The sequence below is a fragment of the Rattus rattus genome, chromosome 2 (genome assembly GCF_011064425.1).
Source record: "Rattus rattus isolate New Zealand chromosome 2, Rrattus_CSIRO_v1, whole genome shotgun sequence".
NCBI classification, from domain to species: Eukaryota; Metazoa; Chordata; class Mammalia; order Rodentia; family Muridae; genus Rattus; species Rattus rattus.
In genome coordinates this window covers 18,605,884-18,626,651 of record NC_046155.1, presented here as the reverse complement: position 1 = coordinate 18,626,651, position 20,768 = coordinate 18,605,884, and the positions used below count along the sequence as shown (strand labels likewise).

At 43.4% G+C, this 20,768-nt stretch overlaps 1 protein-coding gene across 1 annotated transcript in view; it reads left to right on the top strand.

Moving 5' to 3' along the window:
- Positions 1-20,768, top strand: part of Ostf1 (osteoclast stimulating factor 1) — a 52,640-nt gene that overhangs the window by 17,656 nt on the left and 14,216 nt on the right. Inside the window, 2 exon segments of the mRNA XM_032893813.1 lie at positions 13,504-13,550; positions 20,695-20,745. Coding sequence (XP_032749704.1) covers positions 13,504-13,550; positions 20,695-20,745 — 98 coding nt within the window.

Below are 20,768 nucleotides of genomic sequence, written 5' to 3'. Positions count from 1 at the left end.
CTCTCCCCCACTCCTTGTCTTGAGAGAGCCCTAGCAGAGGCTCATGCCCCAAGCCTGAGCTCTCTCTCACCCTTTCTTCCACCCACTGCCGGGTACAGTGATGTGCTGCTAGACCAGCCCAGGATGCACTCCCTGCCCTCCAGCCCTTGCATACTCACTCTGGTCTTGGATCTGGGACTACCTTTCCCTGCCGTCCTCTCTTTGCATGGGTACCTTATGCTATCATTTTACATCAAAAGAGATGTTGCCTCCTGTCACCTGTGTTGATTTCAAGTTTCACCATTCAGTCACTTTGCGGATGTTTTTGCCATTGTCGGTGTTTAACTGTCTGACGTTTCTTTTCATGGCCATTTCAGGGAGAAAAGGGGAACAAAGGGACCCCATTAGTAAACACTGATAAATGCACATGTTTTCCAAGTTGTCCTTCAGTAGGATGCCAATAAAGAACATGTTTTCTTGTAATTCCTATTCACTCTCGACAGTTCATAATCTAAAGGAAATAAACACAACATGTAGCTTTGCCACACAGGGAAGTAGCATTTGGTGTTTTCCTGTAGTTTCTCTGTGTGCATATCTTGCTTTACATAGCTGATTGCATGTACAGCCAATCTCTTACATATTAGCAAAACATAAATTTGTTCCCTCAAAGCTATATTTTTCAAACAGTACTGATCCTAGGGACTTGGATATAGGGGACCACTCTACCACTGAGCCGGGTCCCCAGCCTTTCTACTTTGAAACAAGCTCTTGCTCAGCGGTCCCGGCCTGAAATACCTGCTCTCCTATCCGGTGGCTGTAAATTTGTGATCATCCTACTTGAGCCTTCCAAGTACCTGGGGTTATGGGATGGTGCCACCAGGCCTAGCTCAAAACCAATTTTTAAAGATGATGATAAAACTTAAGTTAAAGGTAACTTATATTCTAGCATTGTATACATGTATAGCAATGAATATTTTAGCAATGAATAATCCTATTTTCATGTCCCTAAATATGTCTTGAAAGTACAAATTTAAACTCCTTTAATTCTCCAGCAGCCAAGGGATCTAATATATATTCTGTTCCCTTAATAGAAACATTGAGATTTTTGCTAGAATATTGTATATGATACATTCCCTACTATACAAAACTAGAAATTTGATAATAGTGTTTTGTCAGCGACAACAAAGACATATGCATTAAGTCCCAAATAATGTACAAATGCACACAACGATGACTGACCCAGACACATGTGTGTCAGAAGAGTACCTGCTACTTTGTGTATATTAATGTTTTCACTCTCAGGAACCTCTGTTAAAAGCTGGATTCTCTGAGAAGTGTCCAGTGCCGAGAGCCTGGGCTCTTCGTTATGACCTCAGCGGTCTGGTGAAAGCCTCATGAGCCCATGTCCTTAGGGAATCTTCTTCCTGGTTCTGTGTTCCTAGACTAGGGGCTTCGCATCCATAACTGCAGCTATAAAATATGGGTAATAAACTCTTTGGCTTGTTTCAAGGATTCAGCGAATCACTGCAGGTTAGTGCTTTGCATGGTGCTTGGCCCATGATAAATACATGTCTTGGAAATGTGAGTTTAGAAGGGTCATTTCATTTTTAATGAGTGGCTTTAGTGTTGGGGATTTCCCCTCTCGGGTCTTGGATATGTAGAGTCGTTTTCCTGGCTAATGTCTTATATAGGAGGAAGCCGAGCCCAGCCTGATGAATCTTCACTTCTGGACACTGCATTTGAGTTCAGGTGATTTTCATGTACTGGGAACTACTGTTTAACACTGTAAAGTTTGTTCTTAGGTCATGGATCATATAAAAACAACTAGGCACTGCTGTCATTGTCAGTGCTGGGCTTCTGCCTTTCGCAGCAGATGGTCTGTGTAGTCTCCGAACTGGAATCATTTTCTTCCACTTTTCGGCAGTCTCCTCAAAACTACTGAGGTTTGGGGAGTGGTTAGCAGCTGCCTTCCCCACTCTCGCATGTTTAGTTTAGTTCCCCAGGCACGGTTGGCAAAGAGCTTGTCCTTCGGAAGTTTGAGTCCTGGTCTTTCAGATATTTAAGTTGTACGTGGAAGAGATAGAAGGAGCCAGCGTGCGTGATCTTTCAAGAAGTGAGAAGTAGCTAGGCTGAAGGGCACTGCAGAGTCGACGCAAATGAAAGAAAAAGACTAGAAAGGCACAGTGTTAATAAACAGAACCCTCTTGTCAGGAAAACACTGGCTACTGTCTGTAAGGAGCCCGCCATTCCCGCAGCTGAAATCAGGACACATCGCACACTCTTCTGCCTCCCCATGTCGTCCTCTTTTCGAGCTGGAGAGGGAGGTAGGAGAGAAGAGGTCGTGTTGGAATAAGAGGAATAAAAGCACGGTTCACAATCTCTTCTGTTAAATATGGGGATTGATTTGCTTCAATCCAAGAATATGCCTGTGTGGGAAGAAATGTATTCAGCTGCATTAGTCTTCACATCCACAGCTCTTGGACGTTGCTGGGCCTCCAACACACTGACTTTCTTCCCGAAGAGTACAGTCTTTATTTTTGAAGCAGTGGGCTTTTGTGGAATGATATACATAGGAACCCAAGCCAAAGAATGTGTTCTGAGATAATCTCTCATTTATGGGCCTCGGAGTCCACAGAGCACAGCTGTTTCCTTTCACCTCAGGAGTGGAAAGATGGTTTTGGTTCTTGGATACCGTCCCTTACACTCCTCTGTTTCGTTTCGGAACAGAAAACATCCTGTTTCAGGGACTGGGGAGATGGCTCAGCAGTTAAGAGTGCCTGCTGCTCTTGCAGACAACTCAGGATCAGTTCCTAGCACCTAAGAAGTGACAGCGTGAATGTAACTCTAGCCCCAGGTGGTCTGATGCCCTCTTTTAGCTCCCAGGGTCCCTGCACTCACCTGCACATGCCCATATGCAGTCATGAAGCCTGTATAAACAAAAATAAAACAAAATAAAAACAACAAAAATAACCATCCTGTTTGATCGTGCGTGGATGATGTAATACATGTGCCTGTTAGAAAGCATTAATGCTTTCATTTACCCCGAGAATATTCCAAGGTAGTAACACTTGTTTTTGTACCTGAAAGGTATCATATAACATTAATATTGCTTTCATTATCTTAGGCAAAAGTGAAAAATAAATGTATATATTAATTTCATGTTTTCTATAATTTATTTTTGGTCAAATAACCTTTTGAAAATTCTAAAATTGGTCATACTATTTGCTCTTGAAGGAGAGGGGGAATGGTGTATTTTTATTGCGTAGCTGAGTCTGATGGGGAAATATTTCGTACTCTTTATAGAGTTGTTTAGCAAGTAGCCTGGAGTGGGCTTTTTTGAGTTTTATCTTTTGACCGTAGCTTCTAGTGAGTAGCTAGTTACCGAGTAGTTGAATGCCTGAAACTGAGGGGCCATTCTCACTCAAGCCCCACCACACTCAACTCCCTCAATCCCATAGGCCTATGGTCATACCATAAAGCAAAATGCATTTAGTCCAACCTGAAAAGTCTCCAGAGTTTTTCACACTCTCAATACCAAGTCTCTCCTGAGGCAAACTCTTATTTATAACCCCCTATAAAATCAAAAGGCAGATTACGCACTTCCAATGAGTAACAACACAGAATATACATTGCCACTCCAGAAGGGAGGAATGGGGTATAGTGAGGAAACACTAAACCAAAGTAAGACCAGAACCTAGCAGGGCAAACAGCAAGTCCTGCAGCCCCATGTCCAGCGCCTGCCACTTTAATTTCAAAGGACTCAGAGGCTCTGCCCCTCCAGCTTCGCTGCCTGCAACATTGCTGGTTCCTCTCCCTTTATAACTCTGCTGGGCAGAGATCTCGTGACTCTGGCATCTCCAGCATCTAGGGTTCTCCTCTGCTACTCAGCTCTACATCACAGCTTTACACAATGGCTTTTCTCAGTCTCTTGCTCTCTCAGGGCCTTCATGCAGGGCTCTCTTGTATACTGACTGGCCTCTGCAGCTCTTTGAAGCCATGGAGGACAGATCCAATACCCCTTCATCCTTGCATTTGTTATGCCTCTAAAGCCAGTCGTATCGTGTGGACATGGGTTACACTGCCAAGTTCTGCTGCCAGCTTGGGATGGACCCTGAATCGCACTACACTGCAGTGCTTAGTTGCTTCCTCTGAGAAGAAGATGCCTTTAGCTCTCTTCTGTAGTTTGGAAATCTAGCAAGTAGGATCTGGCCCTGAGTACATCCTCCTTTTGTTCAATGCAGGGCAGGCCTCTGCTTACTCTCTCTAATCTCTTAACAATCACAGCATCAAGCCTCTAACATCATCAGGCTTCCTGTTGTTCTTTTCTCTACAAACTCTGAATTTTGCCCTACTTGCTCTCTGTCATTGGAGACTACCTAAAAGTTTTCAATAATAGCCTTTCCACAGATTCAATATTGTGCTGTTTTGAAATCTCCTCTGCCAAGGAAATCAATCTATCACATTTTAATTCAGTATTAGGCAGGTTCTTAGGACAGGGACAGACTGCAGCCATTTTTTTTTTCTTTTTGCCAAAATATCACAGGACTGGCTTCTAGCCCAGCACTGTGAAAGTCCTTGCTTCCCTCTGAAAGCCTTTGAGCTGGGTGTCCATGGTGGCCTCTGTTAGTGCTGTTGTTCCCTAGGTTCCCATGAGGATGATTCTTTACACCGATATAGCATTCAACTGCTTTCAAGTCTAAAGTTCCAAATCCTCCTAAACACATGGCCACATTCTTCATAGAAATAGCCCACTCTCTGGCACCAACTTCAAGGCCAGCAGAGCATAAGAACAGGAAGTGAAATTTTTCTTTCTTTTTTTTTTTTGTTAAAGATTTATTTATTTTATGTATGTAAGTACACTGTGGCTGTCTTCAGACACACCAGAAGAGGCATCAGATCTCATTACAGATGGTTGCGAGCCACCATGTGGTTGCTGGGATTTGAACTCAGGACCTTTGGAAGAGCAGTCAGTGCTCTTAACCACTGAGCCATCTCTCCAGCCCGTGAAATTTTTCTTAATATTGAGTAGTATGATTCCCTATTCTGTCCCCTGTTCCTGGACTCTTGAATCCAGACTGAAGTTCTATGTATTGGATGCTGATTCAAAGCATATATTGCCTTCCCAGAACCGTTAGGCCTAAGCAAGTCCTGAGAGTACAAGCAAGTTACATGAAGAAATTTCCCAAATGTCCATGGTTTTAACTCTTTTTATAATACCTTCTGCTCCCAAGCATGCACTGATGGCTTCACGGAGTATGCTTATGATCAGATAGCTGAGGAAGAGAAGACTAGGGCTTGGTTTATTGATGATTCTGTGCTATGTGAAAGCAGAAATGGACAGTTTCAGTGTTGCAACCCTCCTTTTGGGATGTCATCCAAGCTATCACCACCTTTGGTGCTATAACTGTGTCTTTAAAAGGCCATTGCCTCCGCCATCCTATCAAGCCATTTGTTTTAGGATGGTGGGGAACATGGTAAGTCTTGTGGATTTCGTGAGCACACACTCTGTATTGCTGTTCTTTGACCATGGTCAGAAGCAATACTGTGCGAGATAGAATGATAAGGCATTCAGTAAGACCACTGATAATAGATTTTCCAGATGCATTATATGCAGCAACAAAGGCAAATCTATAACTAGAATAAGATTTTATTCCAGTAAAGTTAAAGCAATGTCTTTTCCACAAAGAAAGTACAATCAGTATGCTGTCACGTTGCTGGCTGGTCATCCCTAGGACTGGTGCCGTTTCTTATCGGAGGCCCATTGTTGGCCTCCGCATACAGCAGCAGCTGCAGCCAGGTCAGCCTTAGCAAGTAGAAGTTCATGTTATCAAGTCTCTGCACAACCTCCATCTCTGTCACCATAGCCACTTTGTTCATGGACCCACTGGGAAATGACCAGGGAAGAGATGGCTGGGGAAAGAGGCTGACGGTTCACAAAATGGGTTGTCCTAACTATGAGTATTAGCTCCAGCGCTGAAGCCATCTCCTGAGGAGCACTTGCACGAGACAAAAGTGTCCATTCGGAGAGCTTTATCTACGTATTTCTTCTTCGAATGCCTTTCTCACCAATTTTTCTATCATGCCCCTTCCAAGTCTCTGACCATCCAGCCAAACCATTAGCTTCAGTTCATGAGTCAGTAAACCGTCAAACATCTGGACATTTATACGTAACAAGCAAAATGTAAGGCCCAAAATTCTGCCCACTGTGAAGGTTTTCCTTTGCTACAGTGTCTTTCATGTTTGTCACAGAAAGGGGTTTTTAACACCGAAGCTCTCCATTTCTGGGTGGTGCCTTCATATAGTGAAGAAACATCAATAAACCAAGCCCTTGACTTTGCTTCCTCTGTCAACTGGTCATAGGGCATATTCCATGAAGCCATCAGTGCATGCTTGGGATTAGAAGAAGGTGTGGTGACAAAGTTAAAACCACAGATATTTGGGAAACTTCTTCATGTAACTTGCTTTTTCTCTCAGGACCTGCTTGGGCCTAATCATGTGTATATTACTTCTATTTGATAATGGATTACTGCTGTGCACCCCTACATTATGAATTAGTGGGTCAGATAATACTCAGCTTGGTGTCCCATGGCGTGTGTGTGTGTGTGTGTGTGTGTGTGTGTGTGTATGTGTATATGTGTGTATGTGTATGTGTGATCTCTCTACCCCAACCCCCTCAAGTTTCTACAAACTGTTCAGTAACAGGTTAAGAGCTGTCTTTCAAAGGGAGACAATTCAGCAGACAATGATAGATCCTTGCTTCAAAATCCCCCAAGCGTCTGCTATGATTTATTCACAGTGGTCTGTTTAAGACTGCAGACGTCATCCCTGTCTGCCACTGGCACCTTAAGTACTATCAGCTCTGCTCAGTCATATGGTCCAAGTGGCACATCAGCCAGAACCTACTGAAGAGCTTTCTCCTACTCCAGGTCCCATTTAACCATAGTGTCTTTCTGAGTGACTTGGTATATGGGCCAGAGAAACAAACCCAAGTGAGGAATGTGCTGCCTCCAGAATACAGAAATGCCCACTAAGCATTCTGCTTCTTTCCTGCTAGTGGGAGGGGTGGATACAACCACTTATCCTTAACCTTAGGAAGGCTATTTCTGCATACCCCATACTACTGGACTAGAAATTTTACTGAGGTAGAACACTCTTAAACTTTGGTTGGATTTATTATTCATCCTCGGATGCACATATGCGTTACCAACATTTAAATCCAAGGTGTTTGTTGCCTCCTCTTACATGGTCCGATCAGTGTAAATGTTACTAATATAGTAAACCAGTGTGATATTTTGTGGAAGAGACAAATGATCAAGATCCCTTCAAACTCAGTTATATCAAGTGCTGGAGAGTTAGTTGATAAACCCTTGAGGTAGAACAGCAAAGGTGTTATTGCTGGCCTGGCCAACTGAAAACAGATTACTTCCTGTGGCCCTTATGGACAGATATCTTCCTGTGGCCCTTATGGACGGATATTTTAAAAAAAAGTATTTCTAAATAAATACCTGCTCACCAAGCATCAGGAAATGTGTTACCTATTTAATTAAGATTATGTCTGAAATAGCAGCTGCGGTTAAGAATTACTACTTGATTAAGTCTTTGCTGGCAGCTGTCATACTCCATGATCCGTCTGTCTGTCTTCTGCATAGGCCAAATAGAGAAATGTGGTGGGAATTACTAACTGTATGCTTCAAGTCCTTGATGGTAATGTTAGTTTCTGGAACCTATTCCAGAACGTGATACTGGATCTTTTTTGTTTTTGTTTTTGTTTTTGTTTTTGTTTTTGTTTTTGTTTTTCTGGTATGTTGGACTATCCAGACCATATCCTATAAGACTGTCTAATAAATCCCCTTTTAATATATGTATTCATACTATTGGTCCTATTTATTTAAAGAACCCCAACCAATGCACCTACCAACACTAACACATCATTATCTCCCACAGACAAATTTATAGTGCAATGTATCCACCATCACAGCACTACACAATCATTTCATTGTCCTAACATTATTTTTGCTCCCCCTTTTCTTCCCTTTGATCTTTGTGCTGTCTCTGTAGTTTCCCCCTTTTCAGAAAGAGGGAGAGGGGGGAGGGAGAGTGAAGGAGGGAGGGAGGAAGGCAGAGACAGAGACAGAGACAGGGATGGGGTCAGAGATGCAGTAGTTTTCTCAGATTGATTACTTTTACTTAGCATTTATTTGCATTGAAGTCTTCTCCATCTTTTCATGACTTGTTAACTGATTTTTCTTTATTACTAATAGTATTCCATTTTCTGGCCATGTCTTTCTAGGCCAGTCAATTGTTGTAGCTTGCAGGATTCATAGCTGGGCATGTTTGGGACCACCAGCCCAGGGAAGGCACCATCTATAGTGAGCTAACTGGACCCTTCCACATCCATCTTCAGTTAAGAAAATGTACCACAGGCCACTTTCAGGGTGGGTGAAATTTTTCCACTGATGGTCCCCCTTTCCGTATAACTCTGGTTTCTGACAAGTTGACAGAAAATTGGCCAGTGAGGCCGCAGAGCCCAAATATTATAGGCTTTTGCCAGTGTTCTAGGTCATCATCCAGAACTTGGAGGTAAGACCTTATTACTAAATACACCACATGCTTAAGTCATAGAACATTGCAAAATCATGCTGGTGTGGACCTGGAAGGTTCATCTCGCATGTTAGCTTTCACAGTGCTCTCCGAGCTACTAGTGAGGAAAACTAACAGGAGGTGGAGAGCAAGCCAGTAAGCAGTATTCTGTGGCCTCTGTATCAGCTCCTGCCAAGTTCCTGCCCCGCTTGCGTTCTGCCCTGACTGCCTTTAGTGAAGGACTGTGATGTGGAAGTATAACAAAAATAAACCAGTACCTCCAAGTTGCTCATTATGGTCACACAGTTTTATCCCACTATAGAAGCCCTAACTAAAATACTTACGAGTCAACAACTCCAAAAGAAGTTATGGACACCTGGCACATGGCGTTTTACTTGTTAGCCTCCAGTGTCCAGTGAGACACTGACTTTATAGGGTAATTCTGTCTTCATTGTTCTGTGTGTGGGTATATGCTGGTTGGATGCAGGCCTGTGAAGCTCTGCCAGCCCTTCATTAACGGTAAACAAGATAGATTTGACATTTGTTGCCCACTTTTACAAGTTCTTAGTCATCTCAGTGTCGTCTCAGGGTTCCAGAGGTGCAAAGACAAACACTGGAAAAGCCTGCACTTCCTTTCCCTGCCCAGGAAAGACCAGATCTCTTCCCTCTACTTTCACCCTTCTGTGACCTTGGCCTTTATGTTTTGAAGTCTAGGGCCAGCCTTCCTCCAGGGGAAAAGACAACACTTGGCTGTTGATGACAGTCTTCTCTTTTCTAGGGGGAAGGGAGTTGGTGAGAAAAGGAAGGGGCAAGGCTGAAAAATGAGACATCAGAAACTGCGGCCGTGGCCAGTGGCGGTAGTTAGAACTGCTTAGTTCAGAGATCAGCTCTGTTTGGATTTTCCTGCAGTACCATCTGAATGCCGCTAGATCATCCCAGACTCATTTACGACATTCAAGATGAAGGTTATGTCCGGCCTTTTTGGGGGCCTTCATTCTTCTGGATCCCAATTTCAGACCATTTCCACAGTCTCTTAGCCTCTGGGTCTCTCTGTTGTATGTAACAATACTTGGGTGAGAGACTGAGCAGAGAGGCTCAGAAAGCTGTGCTGCCTGTTCAAGAGCCCAGCTCTTTGACATTTGTGAGTCTGCCTTCCTTAGCTAAGCTCAGAATTGATCAATGTTTGTTCTTGATCTATTGTTACGATCCCTGTTGTTAGATGCCTGTCAGGATGTCAGCAAGAAACAGAGCTTGGGTTTCATCCCCTAGACACTGCTGTAAGCCTGAAGTCCACAGAACATCGTCCAGTGTTAACTCAGTATGTCAAGAGGACCAGTGGATCACATATTAGTATGAATTATTCTAACAACAGAACATTCAGGCCCGTGGGCCTGCAACTGTGAGAAATCTTCTGGTTTTGTGACTCCTCAGTCTTTGGATGTTTCTGTTAAATTCTATCATTTCTAGTTCATTGGATTTTGAGAATTCCAGCCCTGATCTTTTAGAACATGGAGTGAAGAGGAGAGATAAAAGGCTAACGCCCGGTATTAAGCAGAAGTAGGGTCCTGGAATGAACTGTCTTCTGCGTTTTACAGATGGAACACTGCTCTGTGTATCTGGCTACTTGTCCTGCAGTGTTTAGCACTGAAGGGGAAAGAACTTGAACTATGCAAATCGGAGGTTTCTTCACTTACTTTGTATTTACTCTCAGGTTCTTTAATTTTTATTGAGTTTTATCTGAGCCCATCAAATTGTCATCGTATCTTGTTTACAAGATCATCCACGTCTTTCATCCTTATGATTCTCTGAAGGAAACTAGAAAGTTCTATCGGTGTTGATCACAAAAGAACTGCTTCTTTTGGGGCTTCCCTTTGGAAAGTTTGAGGTAACTGAGATAACTAATCCCACAGCTCAGCGCAAGCCTTTCCTGCAGCTCCACCTCCTTGTTTTTTTTTTTTTTTTTAAAGTTTTATGTATTTTATGTATGTGAGTACACTGTAGCTGTTTTCACACACACCAGAATAGGGCACTGGATCCCATTACAGATGGTTGTGAGCCGCCGTGTGGTTGCTGGGAACTGAACTCAGGATCTCTGGTAGAGCAGTCAGTGCTCTTAACTGCTGAGCCATCTCTCCAGCCCGCCCTCTTTGTTTTTGCACCAATTTTCACTATATAGAATGTGCTATGTAGATCAGTCTGGATCTACATGGCTACCTCTCACCTGACTTCTTCCTTTCTTTGGATGTTTCTTTTCTCCATAAATAAGGGTTGTGAGCTATGGATAGTCTCAAAACAAACAAACTAATGAAAACAAGAAAAAAATTACATTTATTTCAGTCAGAGAACTTTCTCTTGATACAAACTGAGAGGGTGGAAGGGAGGGAGGGAGGGAGGGAGGGAGAGAGAGACAGACAGAGAGAGAGAGAGAGAGAGAGAGAGAGAGAGAGAGAGAGAGAGAGAGAGAAAACAAGAATTCAGATTGCCTCTCTGTGTGTGTGTATGTGTGTAAGTCAGAGTTAACCTCAAGGGTCCCTCCTCAGGTGCTATACACCTTGTTTTAGCTATCTTCCCAGCCCTGTTTGCTTTTTCAGACTCTGTTACAGGCTAACCTGGACTTACTGTGTGGGTAGCCCAGGGTAGTCTCACACTCATGGCAGTCCTACCTCAGCCTTGGAATGCTAACATTGCAGGTGTGAGCTACTGCACTTGACAGAGGTTTTCTGGTAGACTCATTAAGTCACGGGAGATTCTGAGGTGCTTTTCCTTGGTGGGACGTTTACAGGAAACAGAATGGTTTCCTTCCCTGCTCAATATGAGGTATGGTTGCTATTTTCACATATTATAAATATTACATACATCCAGTGCAGTAAATGTAATGCAATTTAAATTAGAAGGTGAAAGGCCCCATAAATGGTGCAGTTGTTTAAGGTATGTGTGTGAGCCTGTGCGTGCAGGGGTGTGTATATGTGTATGTGTGAAGGCCAGAGGTCAGCACTGGGTGTGTTCTTCTGTTGCTCTCCACTTTATATTTTGAGACAGGGTCTCTCACTGAACTTGGAGCTTCCTGCTTTGGCTATACTGTCTGGCCAGTTAGCTCCAGGGTTCTGTTTGTCTCTTCCTAAACAAGCCACCACACCCACGTTTTTACATGAGTGCTAGGAATAACCTAGGTCCTCATGTTTGTATAGCAGGAACTCTGCTGACTGAGGCACGTCTCTAGCCCAGATATTTTCTTTATCAATTTGCCACATGATGGGCATGTAGATTGATTCCCGATTTGCTAACTGTTAGCATTCCTTTTTAATGATTGTATCATGCTGATGAATCAGAGTTGACTGAACATAGTTTTCTCCCAATAGACATTAGGCTCATTCCCATCTTTCTGGTCTTACAGTCTTCAGTATACTGGTTACCAGCCATGTGTGGTAGTTTACTGATGTCCGTGGCTTGGACTTGGTGTCTGTGGTCTCTGATGCTGCCAGAGGCCCTGTTGAGGACCATGGGCCATCCTGCGGCTGGAGGCTGTGAATATCTGTCGACTGTTCTCCCACTAGAGGCCATATTGATGTCTATGGCTACCACTGACATTAGCCATGTTACCACTGAAGGCATGTGGCTGTCTGTGGTCTGTGCTGCTGCCTGAAGCAATGTTGATGTCCATGGGCCAAGCTGCCACTGGGGATCATACTGGTGTCTGTGGCTTGTGTTGCTCTAGAAGTCATGTTGATGTCTGTGGCCTGTGGTCCTGTGTTGCACTATGTTGTATTATAAAATGTGTTCAAATAGCCACAGGTAAAGGGTAAGGTGAAAACATATCTGAAGCAAGCTTCCTTATCTTTGAGGCCAGTTTTGAATGGGACTTAGTTTGGATGTCATCTCTAAAGGATCTTCCAGAACATGGACTAAACTGTTTTTAGTTTTAAGCAGACAGTCCTACTTTGATCTCTTTCTTAGCCTGCCTAGCTTGTATTAATTTTGTGAACTTAAATTCATACTGTATACAGAGTAGCTGCTGGGAGATTTAACACACTCAGGCCCTTTCCTTCTCATTACTGAGCCAGTGCCAATGACAGGAGCGTTGGAGGAGCGCAGCGAGCATGTGGGATGCAGGGGGACACAGCCTTAGGTTCTTTTCTTTCCTTCCATTTTTCCGTCCTTTTGGAAAACATAAGTTCCTAATAGATTAATTTTAAAAATTTAAAATCATTTAGATTGTTCTTTATAATTTTTTGTTAGGATGTTGACTCTCTCTCTCTCTCTCTCTCTCTCTCTCTCTCTCTCTCTCTCTCTCTCTCTCTCTCTCTCTCTCTCTCTCTCTCTCTCTCTCTCTCTCTCTCTCTCTCTCTTTCTTTTTTTTGAGACAAGAGTCTGTTTATGTAGTCCTGGGTGACCTGGAACCTCAAACGCTCTGCTTCTTGAGTGCTGAGATTATAGGTGTGTACTACTATACCTTGCCTGGCTACTTACCTTTAAAGATTAATTTTACTATTCATTTATTTGTTTACGTGTGTATGTAGGCTGCATATCCTACATGTAGAGACAGAAGCGTGTTCAATCCTCTGGAGCTGCAGTTATGAGCTGCCTGAATAGGATCTGTATGGGGTCTTCTGAAATAGAGACAAGTGGTCTTAACCGATGAGCTGTCTCTCCAGCCCCCTCAGCCCTTAGCTCTGTGTTTTTAAGTTTGATGTTACTAATAGGACTGTCTATACTTAGGGCGGAAATGCAGTGCAAATCCCAACTCCTGTCAAACAAAGCCATCTCTCAGAGACACATGCTAACATTCACTTAACAAAAAATTTAAAGATTCATCCAATAGGTGAAAAGATACTTCCTCTAAAGTTAAATTGCCAAATAAGTTTTTAATTTGGGGATTCTCGCAGGGAAAAAAAATCAATAATAAAGTTATAAAAGAATTGATCAGATGTTTTTTTCTTTTTTTAGGGCAAGTTAAAGTCTTCAGAGCTCTATATACATTTGAACCCAGAACTGTAAGTATTCTGATTTAAACTGTAAAGTTGACCCAGCAATGTAAGATGACTTTAGTCAGACACCTGTTCTGGCCTAAGTAGTCTGCTCCTTGTGTGATACTGGAAATAATTCACAGGATGGCCATTCAGTCCCTTTCCACTGCTCTCCTCAGTAAGCAGAACTAAACCCCAGGTTGATTTGCCTGGCCTGAGACTCCCACACACTGCTTCATCCCTGTGTATGATGACATCTGTTTCCAAGTCACCCAGTGGCCTGCATGCAGAAATATCTATAAGCTTTAGAGACCCAGTCTTAGTCAACCTTCATGTGAGTCACACACCAACTTTCCTTACCTTCTCCTTGACACTCTACCTCACACCTTCTGCCCAACAACTGGAGTAGTTCTTTCCTATCTCTTCTGTCTGTATTTTTCCATTGCGGTGGTCCTGGTTTCCATCCACCCATCCACTCATGGTTTAGCGAGCTCATCATCAGACGGGATGAGGCCTTGGTTATTGTAGCTGAAGGCTGTAGAGGAAAGCTTGCTAACCGTGAGTGAGCCAGCCAGCTCCACTTCCCTCATTTCTCCAGGTTCCTGCCTGAGCTCATGTCCTGATGAAAATATGAGCCACACCAGCCCTTTCCTCCCCAACACTGCACAGGTCAGTGTTTTAATAATAGCAACAGGAAGGAAAGCATAGGAAACACACTCTTTATCTTTCTCCATAGCACCCATCCCCGCAGTCACATTCTTGAGTACTAATTCACTGGCGCCAGGTCGGAGCCTGCCAGGAGTTCACATTCTGCCCTCTCCCAAACCTGGATACCCAGTTCCTCATTAGCAATGGGAATGCTACTGCTTACTGCTCTGTGCTACAGCCCTCCTTACCATCCCAACAAGGTTCCTACTTGAGGTTCATCACCTGGTAATCATCAGCCAGTGGAGTGGTGTTAATAGCTGGTCCAAGTCTTGCATACTCAGATGAGCTCTTCATGGTGAGGAGGCGTCTGGGGCACAGAAGGTGTTGGTGAGGGTGGGGGTGGATAGAGTGTTTGTGGAGGGGGCTGCTGCTGCAGCATCACCAACTGGAAACGTTGGTCACAGACACAGTTCTTTATAATCCTGAAAGCCAGGCCCCCCAGATTGCACAAAGGGCTAAGGCAGACAGAGTAACCTGAGCAAATCTTTAATTTTGCTTACAGGGATAGTCTGATGGGATCAGGACCACTCAAGGGGGATAATTATGGAGGAGAGCATGCAGCATCAGTTGTCCCTGCCAGACCATACAAGTCGAGGCCACACTCCTACTCTAGACTGAGACCTATGTTCTGCAAGAGTAGATAGAGACTGAAGTGACTCTTGACTCTTCCTTTGCTCTCCCCAGGTGTCGTGAGCTGGGTGGGTCACGGTTGTTCTTTCTCACCCACCTCCTCTTCCCATGTGACTCCTTGTGACCTTTGGCCTTTCCTCACTCTCAGTAGGACTCACGTTTCTCTATTCTGTTTGTGTTCCCTGCTAGGTTAATGTTTCCAACGTGTTGGTTTGGGCCCCCATCTGCAGTGCATCTGTATTTGATTAGTTGGTCCTGTTTGGTCTAGCTCTTGTTTCCAGTGCTTCTGGCCCCACATTCTGCCCATCCTGAGAGTACCCAGAGGACTTCAGTAGAACCCATGTCCTCACCTTTTCTGGACCACAGTGTTGCTCCTCTATGATCATGTGACTGTATGCACCACTAGAAGTGGGTGCTTCTTCCACTGTGACCTGCTCAGGCACAGTGCTGTTGTATAGGCAAGCATGGTCTGTGGTAGAACCCAGGTTTAGTGTCTGTGCTGCGGTTTCTGATTTGTCCTGTTTCCTTCCCTGCTTGTAACCTGGAGATTGCTTAACCCTTGTCTCTGTTGTCTCTACTGGTTTTAGTGAGAACCATGATAATGTAAAGGCCCCAGCAGCTGGAGCAGTCACTGTTTCTGAGGAGTGCTGGTTGCTGGATCGATAGACACTTAACAAATATTTTTCCTTGGTTGATAAACTGATTACTAATTTCCCTCCATTTCTTCTTTGGAGAGAGTTTCTTTATGCTATTTTTTAAAGCCTTAGTCATTATTATACAGGAAAAGAACACATATTTAATTCATTCAGTAATTTAAAAATATTCCATTTTTGAACTGTGACTGTAGTTTTTGATATGCTGGTCCTGAGGATCCATAATGGCCATTCTATATCCTGTCTCGCCCCCACCCCATACACCCATTCCTCCATGTGCTCCCTTCTGTCAGTCTAGATACTGAAGTATCTCGTCTAGTGGACAGGAGACTACCAACTCACAGGGCCTTCCTTTACCTTTTGTTAAACACTGAACATTCTCCCAGATACTCATTTACTTTTGTGAGTATGGGAACCTGTCTCTGGGACAATGCTGGAGCACAGTTGGTTCCCCGTGGCAGTCATTCCTCATCTTTGTAGGGGCACACAACACACTGAGCACTCAGCAAGTCATGCACAAGGGACACACACACCATGACACAGGGACACCACAGCATGGCACACAGCACACTGTGTGACACACGGCACAGTACATGCACAGCACACCATTTACTTAGCATACCCTGGGCACAGCTCTCTGAGAACACAGCACGTGGAGGTCAGAACATACCTTGTACGGAGCACACAGTTCACAACACACTACAGAGTACACTGAGTATACAGCTGAGTGCATAGCACACCAAGTACACATCACACCACGAGCTCAGCCTCTGAGCACATCGCTCAGTACACTGGGGTCACGGTCCTTCCTCACTCTGCCTCCACACCAAGTATGCAGCCCATCCCATGCATAGTGTGCCGAGTATATGACACATTGTGGTTTTACCTCTTTAAAGCGTTGTAGCCTAGACATATTAAAGGCTGAGTTGGAAGCTGTGAGCCCTTTACTTGCATATACAGCATCCTAGAAGGCTATGGTCCTGCAGCTGTTGGTCAGGCAACTGTTGCAACCCGAGGAGACAGTGAGAGTGATGGCCAGCCCTAGGTTTGGTAATGGATTGATAGAGCAAGGCAGTTGTGGCTGATTATCTTGCTTCAAGGAAAGGCATTTCTGGCATCACCCAGCCCACTTTCATTCTAACCCCCCGGGCCTCCGTTCAGATGAAGTATCACAGAGACCTGCCTGGACTGGGGGGACCCATGTGAAAGCATGTTGACAGTGTTCATGAGGGGCGCTGCTTTCTGAAGGAAGACCAGATGGACCTGTTTGGGCCTATAAGGCTTGCTGGGCTGCATGATGTGTGTGAGTATGGTCTAGAGGGGGATCCAGAAGCCATGGCAGGATCCCAGCCATGCTCCTCACAGTCATCTCCAGCCTGTCTGTGCCTGTTCCCCAAACAGAGATACTCATGACCCAGTTCTGCCAAGTGAGAAGCCAAGCACACTTTGCACGGGAAAGGGACTGTATTATTGAAAAGGCAGCGTGAGGAATATTTTCTAAAACCATTATTGTTGACCTAGATCATGATATCATGATGACCAGTAATGGCAAGGTGTGATGTTTCTGTGAGAGAAAACAAGCTGAGGTTAGAATTGTGGCTTCATCGTCTGAATGTCACATGGTGTGTGACAATCTCATCCTTAATGGAGCAATAAGAAATTACCTCACTCCTTGGTATTGTTGGAGAGGATTAAAATAGTATTTGCAAAGGTACAGACCAGTGCATGGCACATGAGGAAGCATTATGAAGTATTACATGGAGACATTCACTGGACATTTATTTTTCCTTTTGATTAATTTTTGTATCTTTAGGCTACTAAATCTAACACGTTTTATATGCAATTTGCCCTCAACACTGATGTGCACTTGCCCTCGGTACTGATGTGCACTTGCCCTCCATACTGGTGTGCATTTGCCCTTGGCACTGATGTGCACTTGCCCTCGGTACTAATGCTTATATGCACTTGCCCTCGGTACTGATGTGCACTTGCCCTCGGCACTAATGCTTATATGCTCTTGCCCTCGGTACTGTAGCAGCAGTCCTTGCTAGTTTCTTTTGGCTTTTGCTTTACCAGAGACAGTGTCTCTCTTTGTGGCCCAGCCTGACCCTGAGCTCAGAGCAGTCATTGTGGCTTAGCCTCCCGAGTCATGAGTCACCAAGCCCAGCTCACTTTGTTCTAATACCTTATGGTTCTTCAAGGAGAGATGAGAGCTTGTGGTTAAAACTAGGTTACAAGCTGATGGAATGACGTGCTTCAGGCAGCTTAGGTCACTGCTTTCCCACTTCTGTTCCATGAATACAATGCCAGGAATGTAAAAGTAGATCCTTATTGAACAGCTTACATCAAGGGGTCTTTTGTGGGTTCTTAATGGAAAATGTGATTCCTTTAGGTGAAGTCTGAATTTTAAGCCATACTTACTTTATTGACTATACTGTCCTCAGCAGGGTCAAGAATTTCATAAACCTTTCCTGAGCCCATGCCTTAATTTTGTATTTTTGGAAGAAACTGTGTAGGTAGCATGGTACTTGAGAGCTATTAAAGGAGAATAAACTCTAAAACCCAATAAAATAACCAGACTTTTTCTCTGACCGATTGGCGTCTGGTTGTTCGCCTCATTTGAACAACAAATCTGAGGGAGGCTGGAGGGGTTCAGTAGGAGGGCTGCTGCTGTTGAAGTGGCAGGGTGTGTGTGTGTGTGTGTGTGTGTGTGTGTGTGTGTGTGTGTGTAATAGCTGCTGTTCATTTAAAGTTGAGTCAGCACTGTGAAGTGTTCAGATGACTCAGCTTGGTGACATTTTCCAAATGATGCCTTTTACCAAAGCCACAAAATATAAGACTCACCTAAAATGCTGAGAGCTTTGACTTGTTTTAAAAATGGGGCTAAACCTCACACCATATAGAATTAACCATTTCAAAGCAAACAGTTGAGTGGAATTATTACAGTTGCTATGGTGAACAACTACCTTCTTTACCAGAATTCATCATCCCAGAGTCAAATGCTTGCCCAAAGAGCGGCCGTGTCTCATTGCCCACTCATCACTCAGTCACACAGAGGAGCAGAGATTTGATGAGTGCAAATGTACACATGTATGCTCGCTGTGTATTTAGGCTATTTATTTAGCAGGGATTTTTTCCTGTATTTTCGTTTGGTTCATGAGCGACTGATCTTGATGGAAATTTAGGCAGACCTGACTTTTGAAGGAAACTAAAGGGACAGGAAGAGGTTTCTCCTTGGCTTCTCTGGAAGCACTGACTGTAGAGGGCTCACTGTGAGCTGTGAGTGGACAGGTACAGAACAGGAATGGTCTCAGTGGTCTCAGGACATGTCTAATGTGAAATGGGCACATCCGACCCTTGTAGAACTCCAGGAAGTACAGTCGCATCTGTGGCTGCACCCCACGCCTCCTCCCCATCTAAGTTTCTTCTTCCTTCTGGTGCCTTGCACTTCTAAGGAGATACAATCAAGTAGTGATAAAATGCCAGCTTAATGCTCTGAGATGGCCACTGTGTTCAGCTGCCATGCTTTGGTGATGAATGTGGGACTCTCTTAAGTGTCTCCGAGAGTCTCCTGTTTGCAGCTAGTCTTAACGGAAATTGTTTCTCTAATCACTTTCTATGACTGCAGCATATTGAAAGTAATATTGGCCATCCATCTTCAAAACAATGGTTAGAGAAAGACCTCAGAGGTCTTTTATTTCTCTCCCCCGGAATATTATTTCAAATGAAGTTACTGTGTACTTCCTCAGGTCCAGTGGGCTTAACTAGTTTTTGTATAGCTTCTGCTGTGAATCTAGTCTCTGTAAATCAAAGTGTAAAACTTATAAATGCTTTAGGAAGTTGCCTTTAAAGGAAGTCATCCATTTTGGGGGGTATCATAAATCACCATTCACTAGTTTTTCTGCCCAAGTGCATCTCTCATCTGACTTCATACTGTGGTTGCTTTAAGCATGGTTCAGTCTTTGTTTATATTCAGGAGAAAACAGCAGCTATAGTATAAATAATTGTGAAAGGAAATCCAGCACTAGGGCAGACATATATACTCATCCTAGTCTGCTCTGGAGAGGAGGCAAACACTTGGGGAAATGAATAGACAAAATGATTTGCTTTTCTAGTATTGTTTTTAATTATATGTGTAGAATAGGCAGATATACCAAGTCTTTTTTTCTAGATTTTTTTCTATTAGTATTATAAAGTGTACAGGGTAATAACAGCACATTTAGAAATTTTTTCTGCATAATTAATGTGCAATCATCATCTCATCCTGTGTTATGCTTGGTAATTTTTAGCCTACTTTTGTAAGCACCTGGGTCCATAGCTGAGATTCTCTTTCAGTGGGCATTATACTTCCTATTTACTCAGAAACTCATGGTATTGTGTACTGGCAGTTAGCAAGATGTGTAACCGTTGGCTTTCTTAAGAGAGTTTGCAGGATGCTTGATGAGTCAGGCCAGGGTGAGGCCTTAGCTATGAAACTAGGCCCTGGTGTTGCGAGCCTTTCTATAAGGGCAGTTCCTGCTTCTTGTACTTTAGCTCTTGGGCTGTCAAGGCTGAATTATATCTAAATACTCAGTATAAGAAACTCTCTGTGAGCATGAAGACCATGTAATAGTTTTTTTGAGAATGTTTTTACTTTTAGACACTTATTTATATACATAAATAAACATATATCACATATTTATCATCTACCATAATTTCTAAGGGGGGAAATGTTATTCTATGTTGGTGTGAAGATCCTTTGTTTTTTTAAACATTTATTTATTTATTATTTATAAATACACTGTAGCTGTTGTGAGCCACCATGTGGTTGCTGGGATTTGAACTCAGGACCCCTGCAAGAGTAGTCAGTACTCTTAACCACTGAGCCATCTCTCCAGCCTGTGAAGATCCTTTGTAATAGGAGAATATAAAAGGTATTAGAATTGCATATTTGTGATACACACACACACATACACACACGCACACACACATACAATTCTTTGATAACATTCAGCACAGGACAAATCCAGCTTTAGAATTCAGTTTATTGTAATATTTTGTTATGTGTTTATTTGTCAATGCTAATATAGAAGTAATATTGTGTATAAGAATACTTTAGGATTTAAAATTACAAAATGAAAGAAATCACTATTTCTAAGATAGGAAAAATCTCATGGAGTCAATGTTTTTTTTCTTTCTAGCCAGATGAATTATACTTCGAAGAAGGAGATATTATCTACATCACTGACATGGTAAGCCTAGTAATATTCTGTAC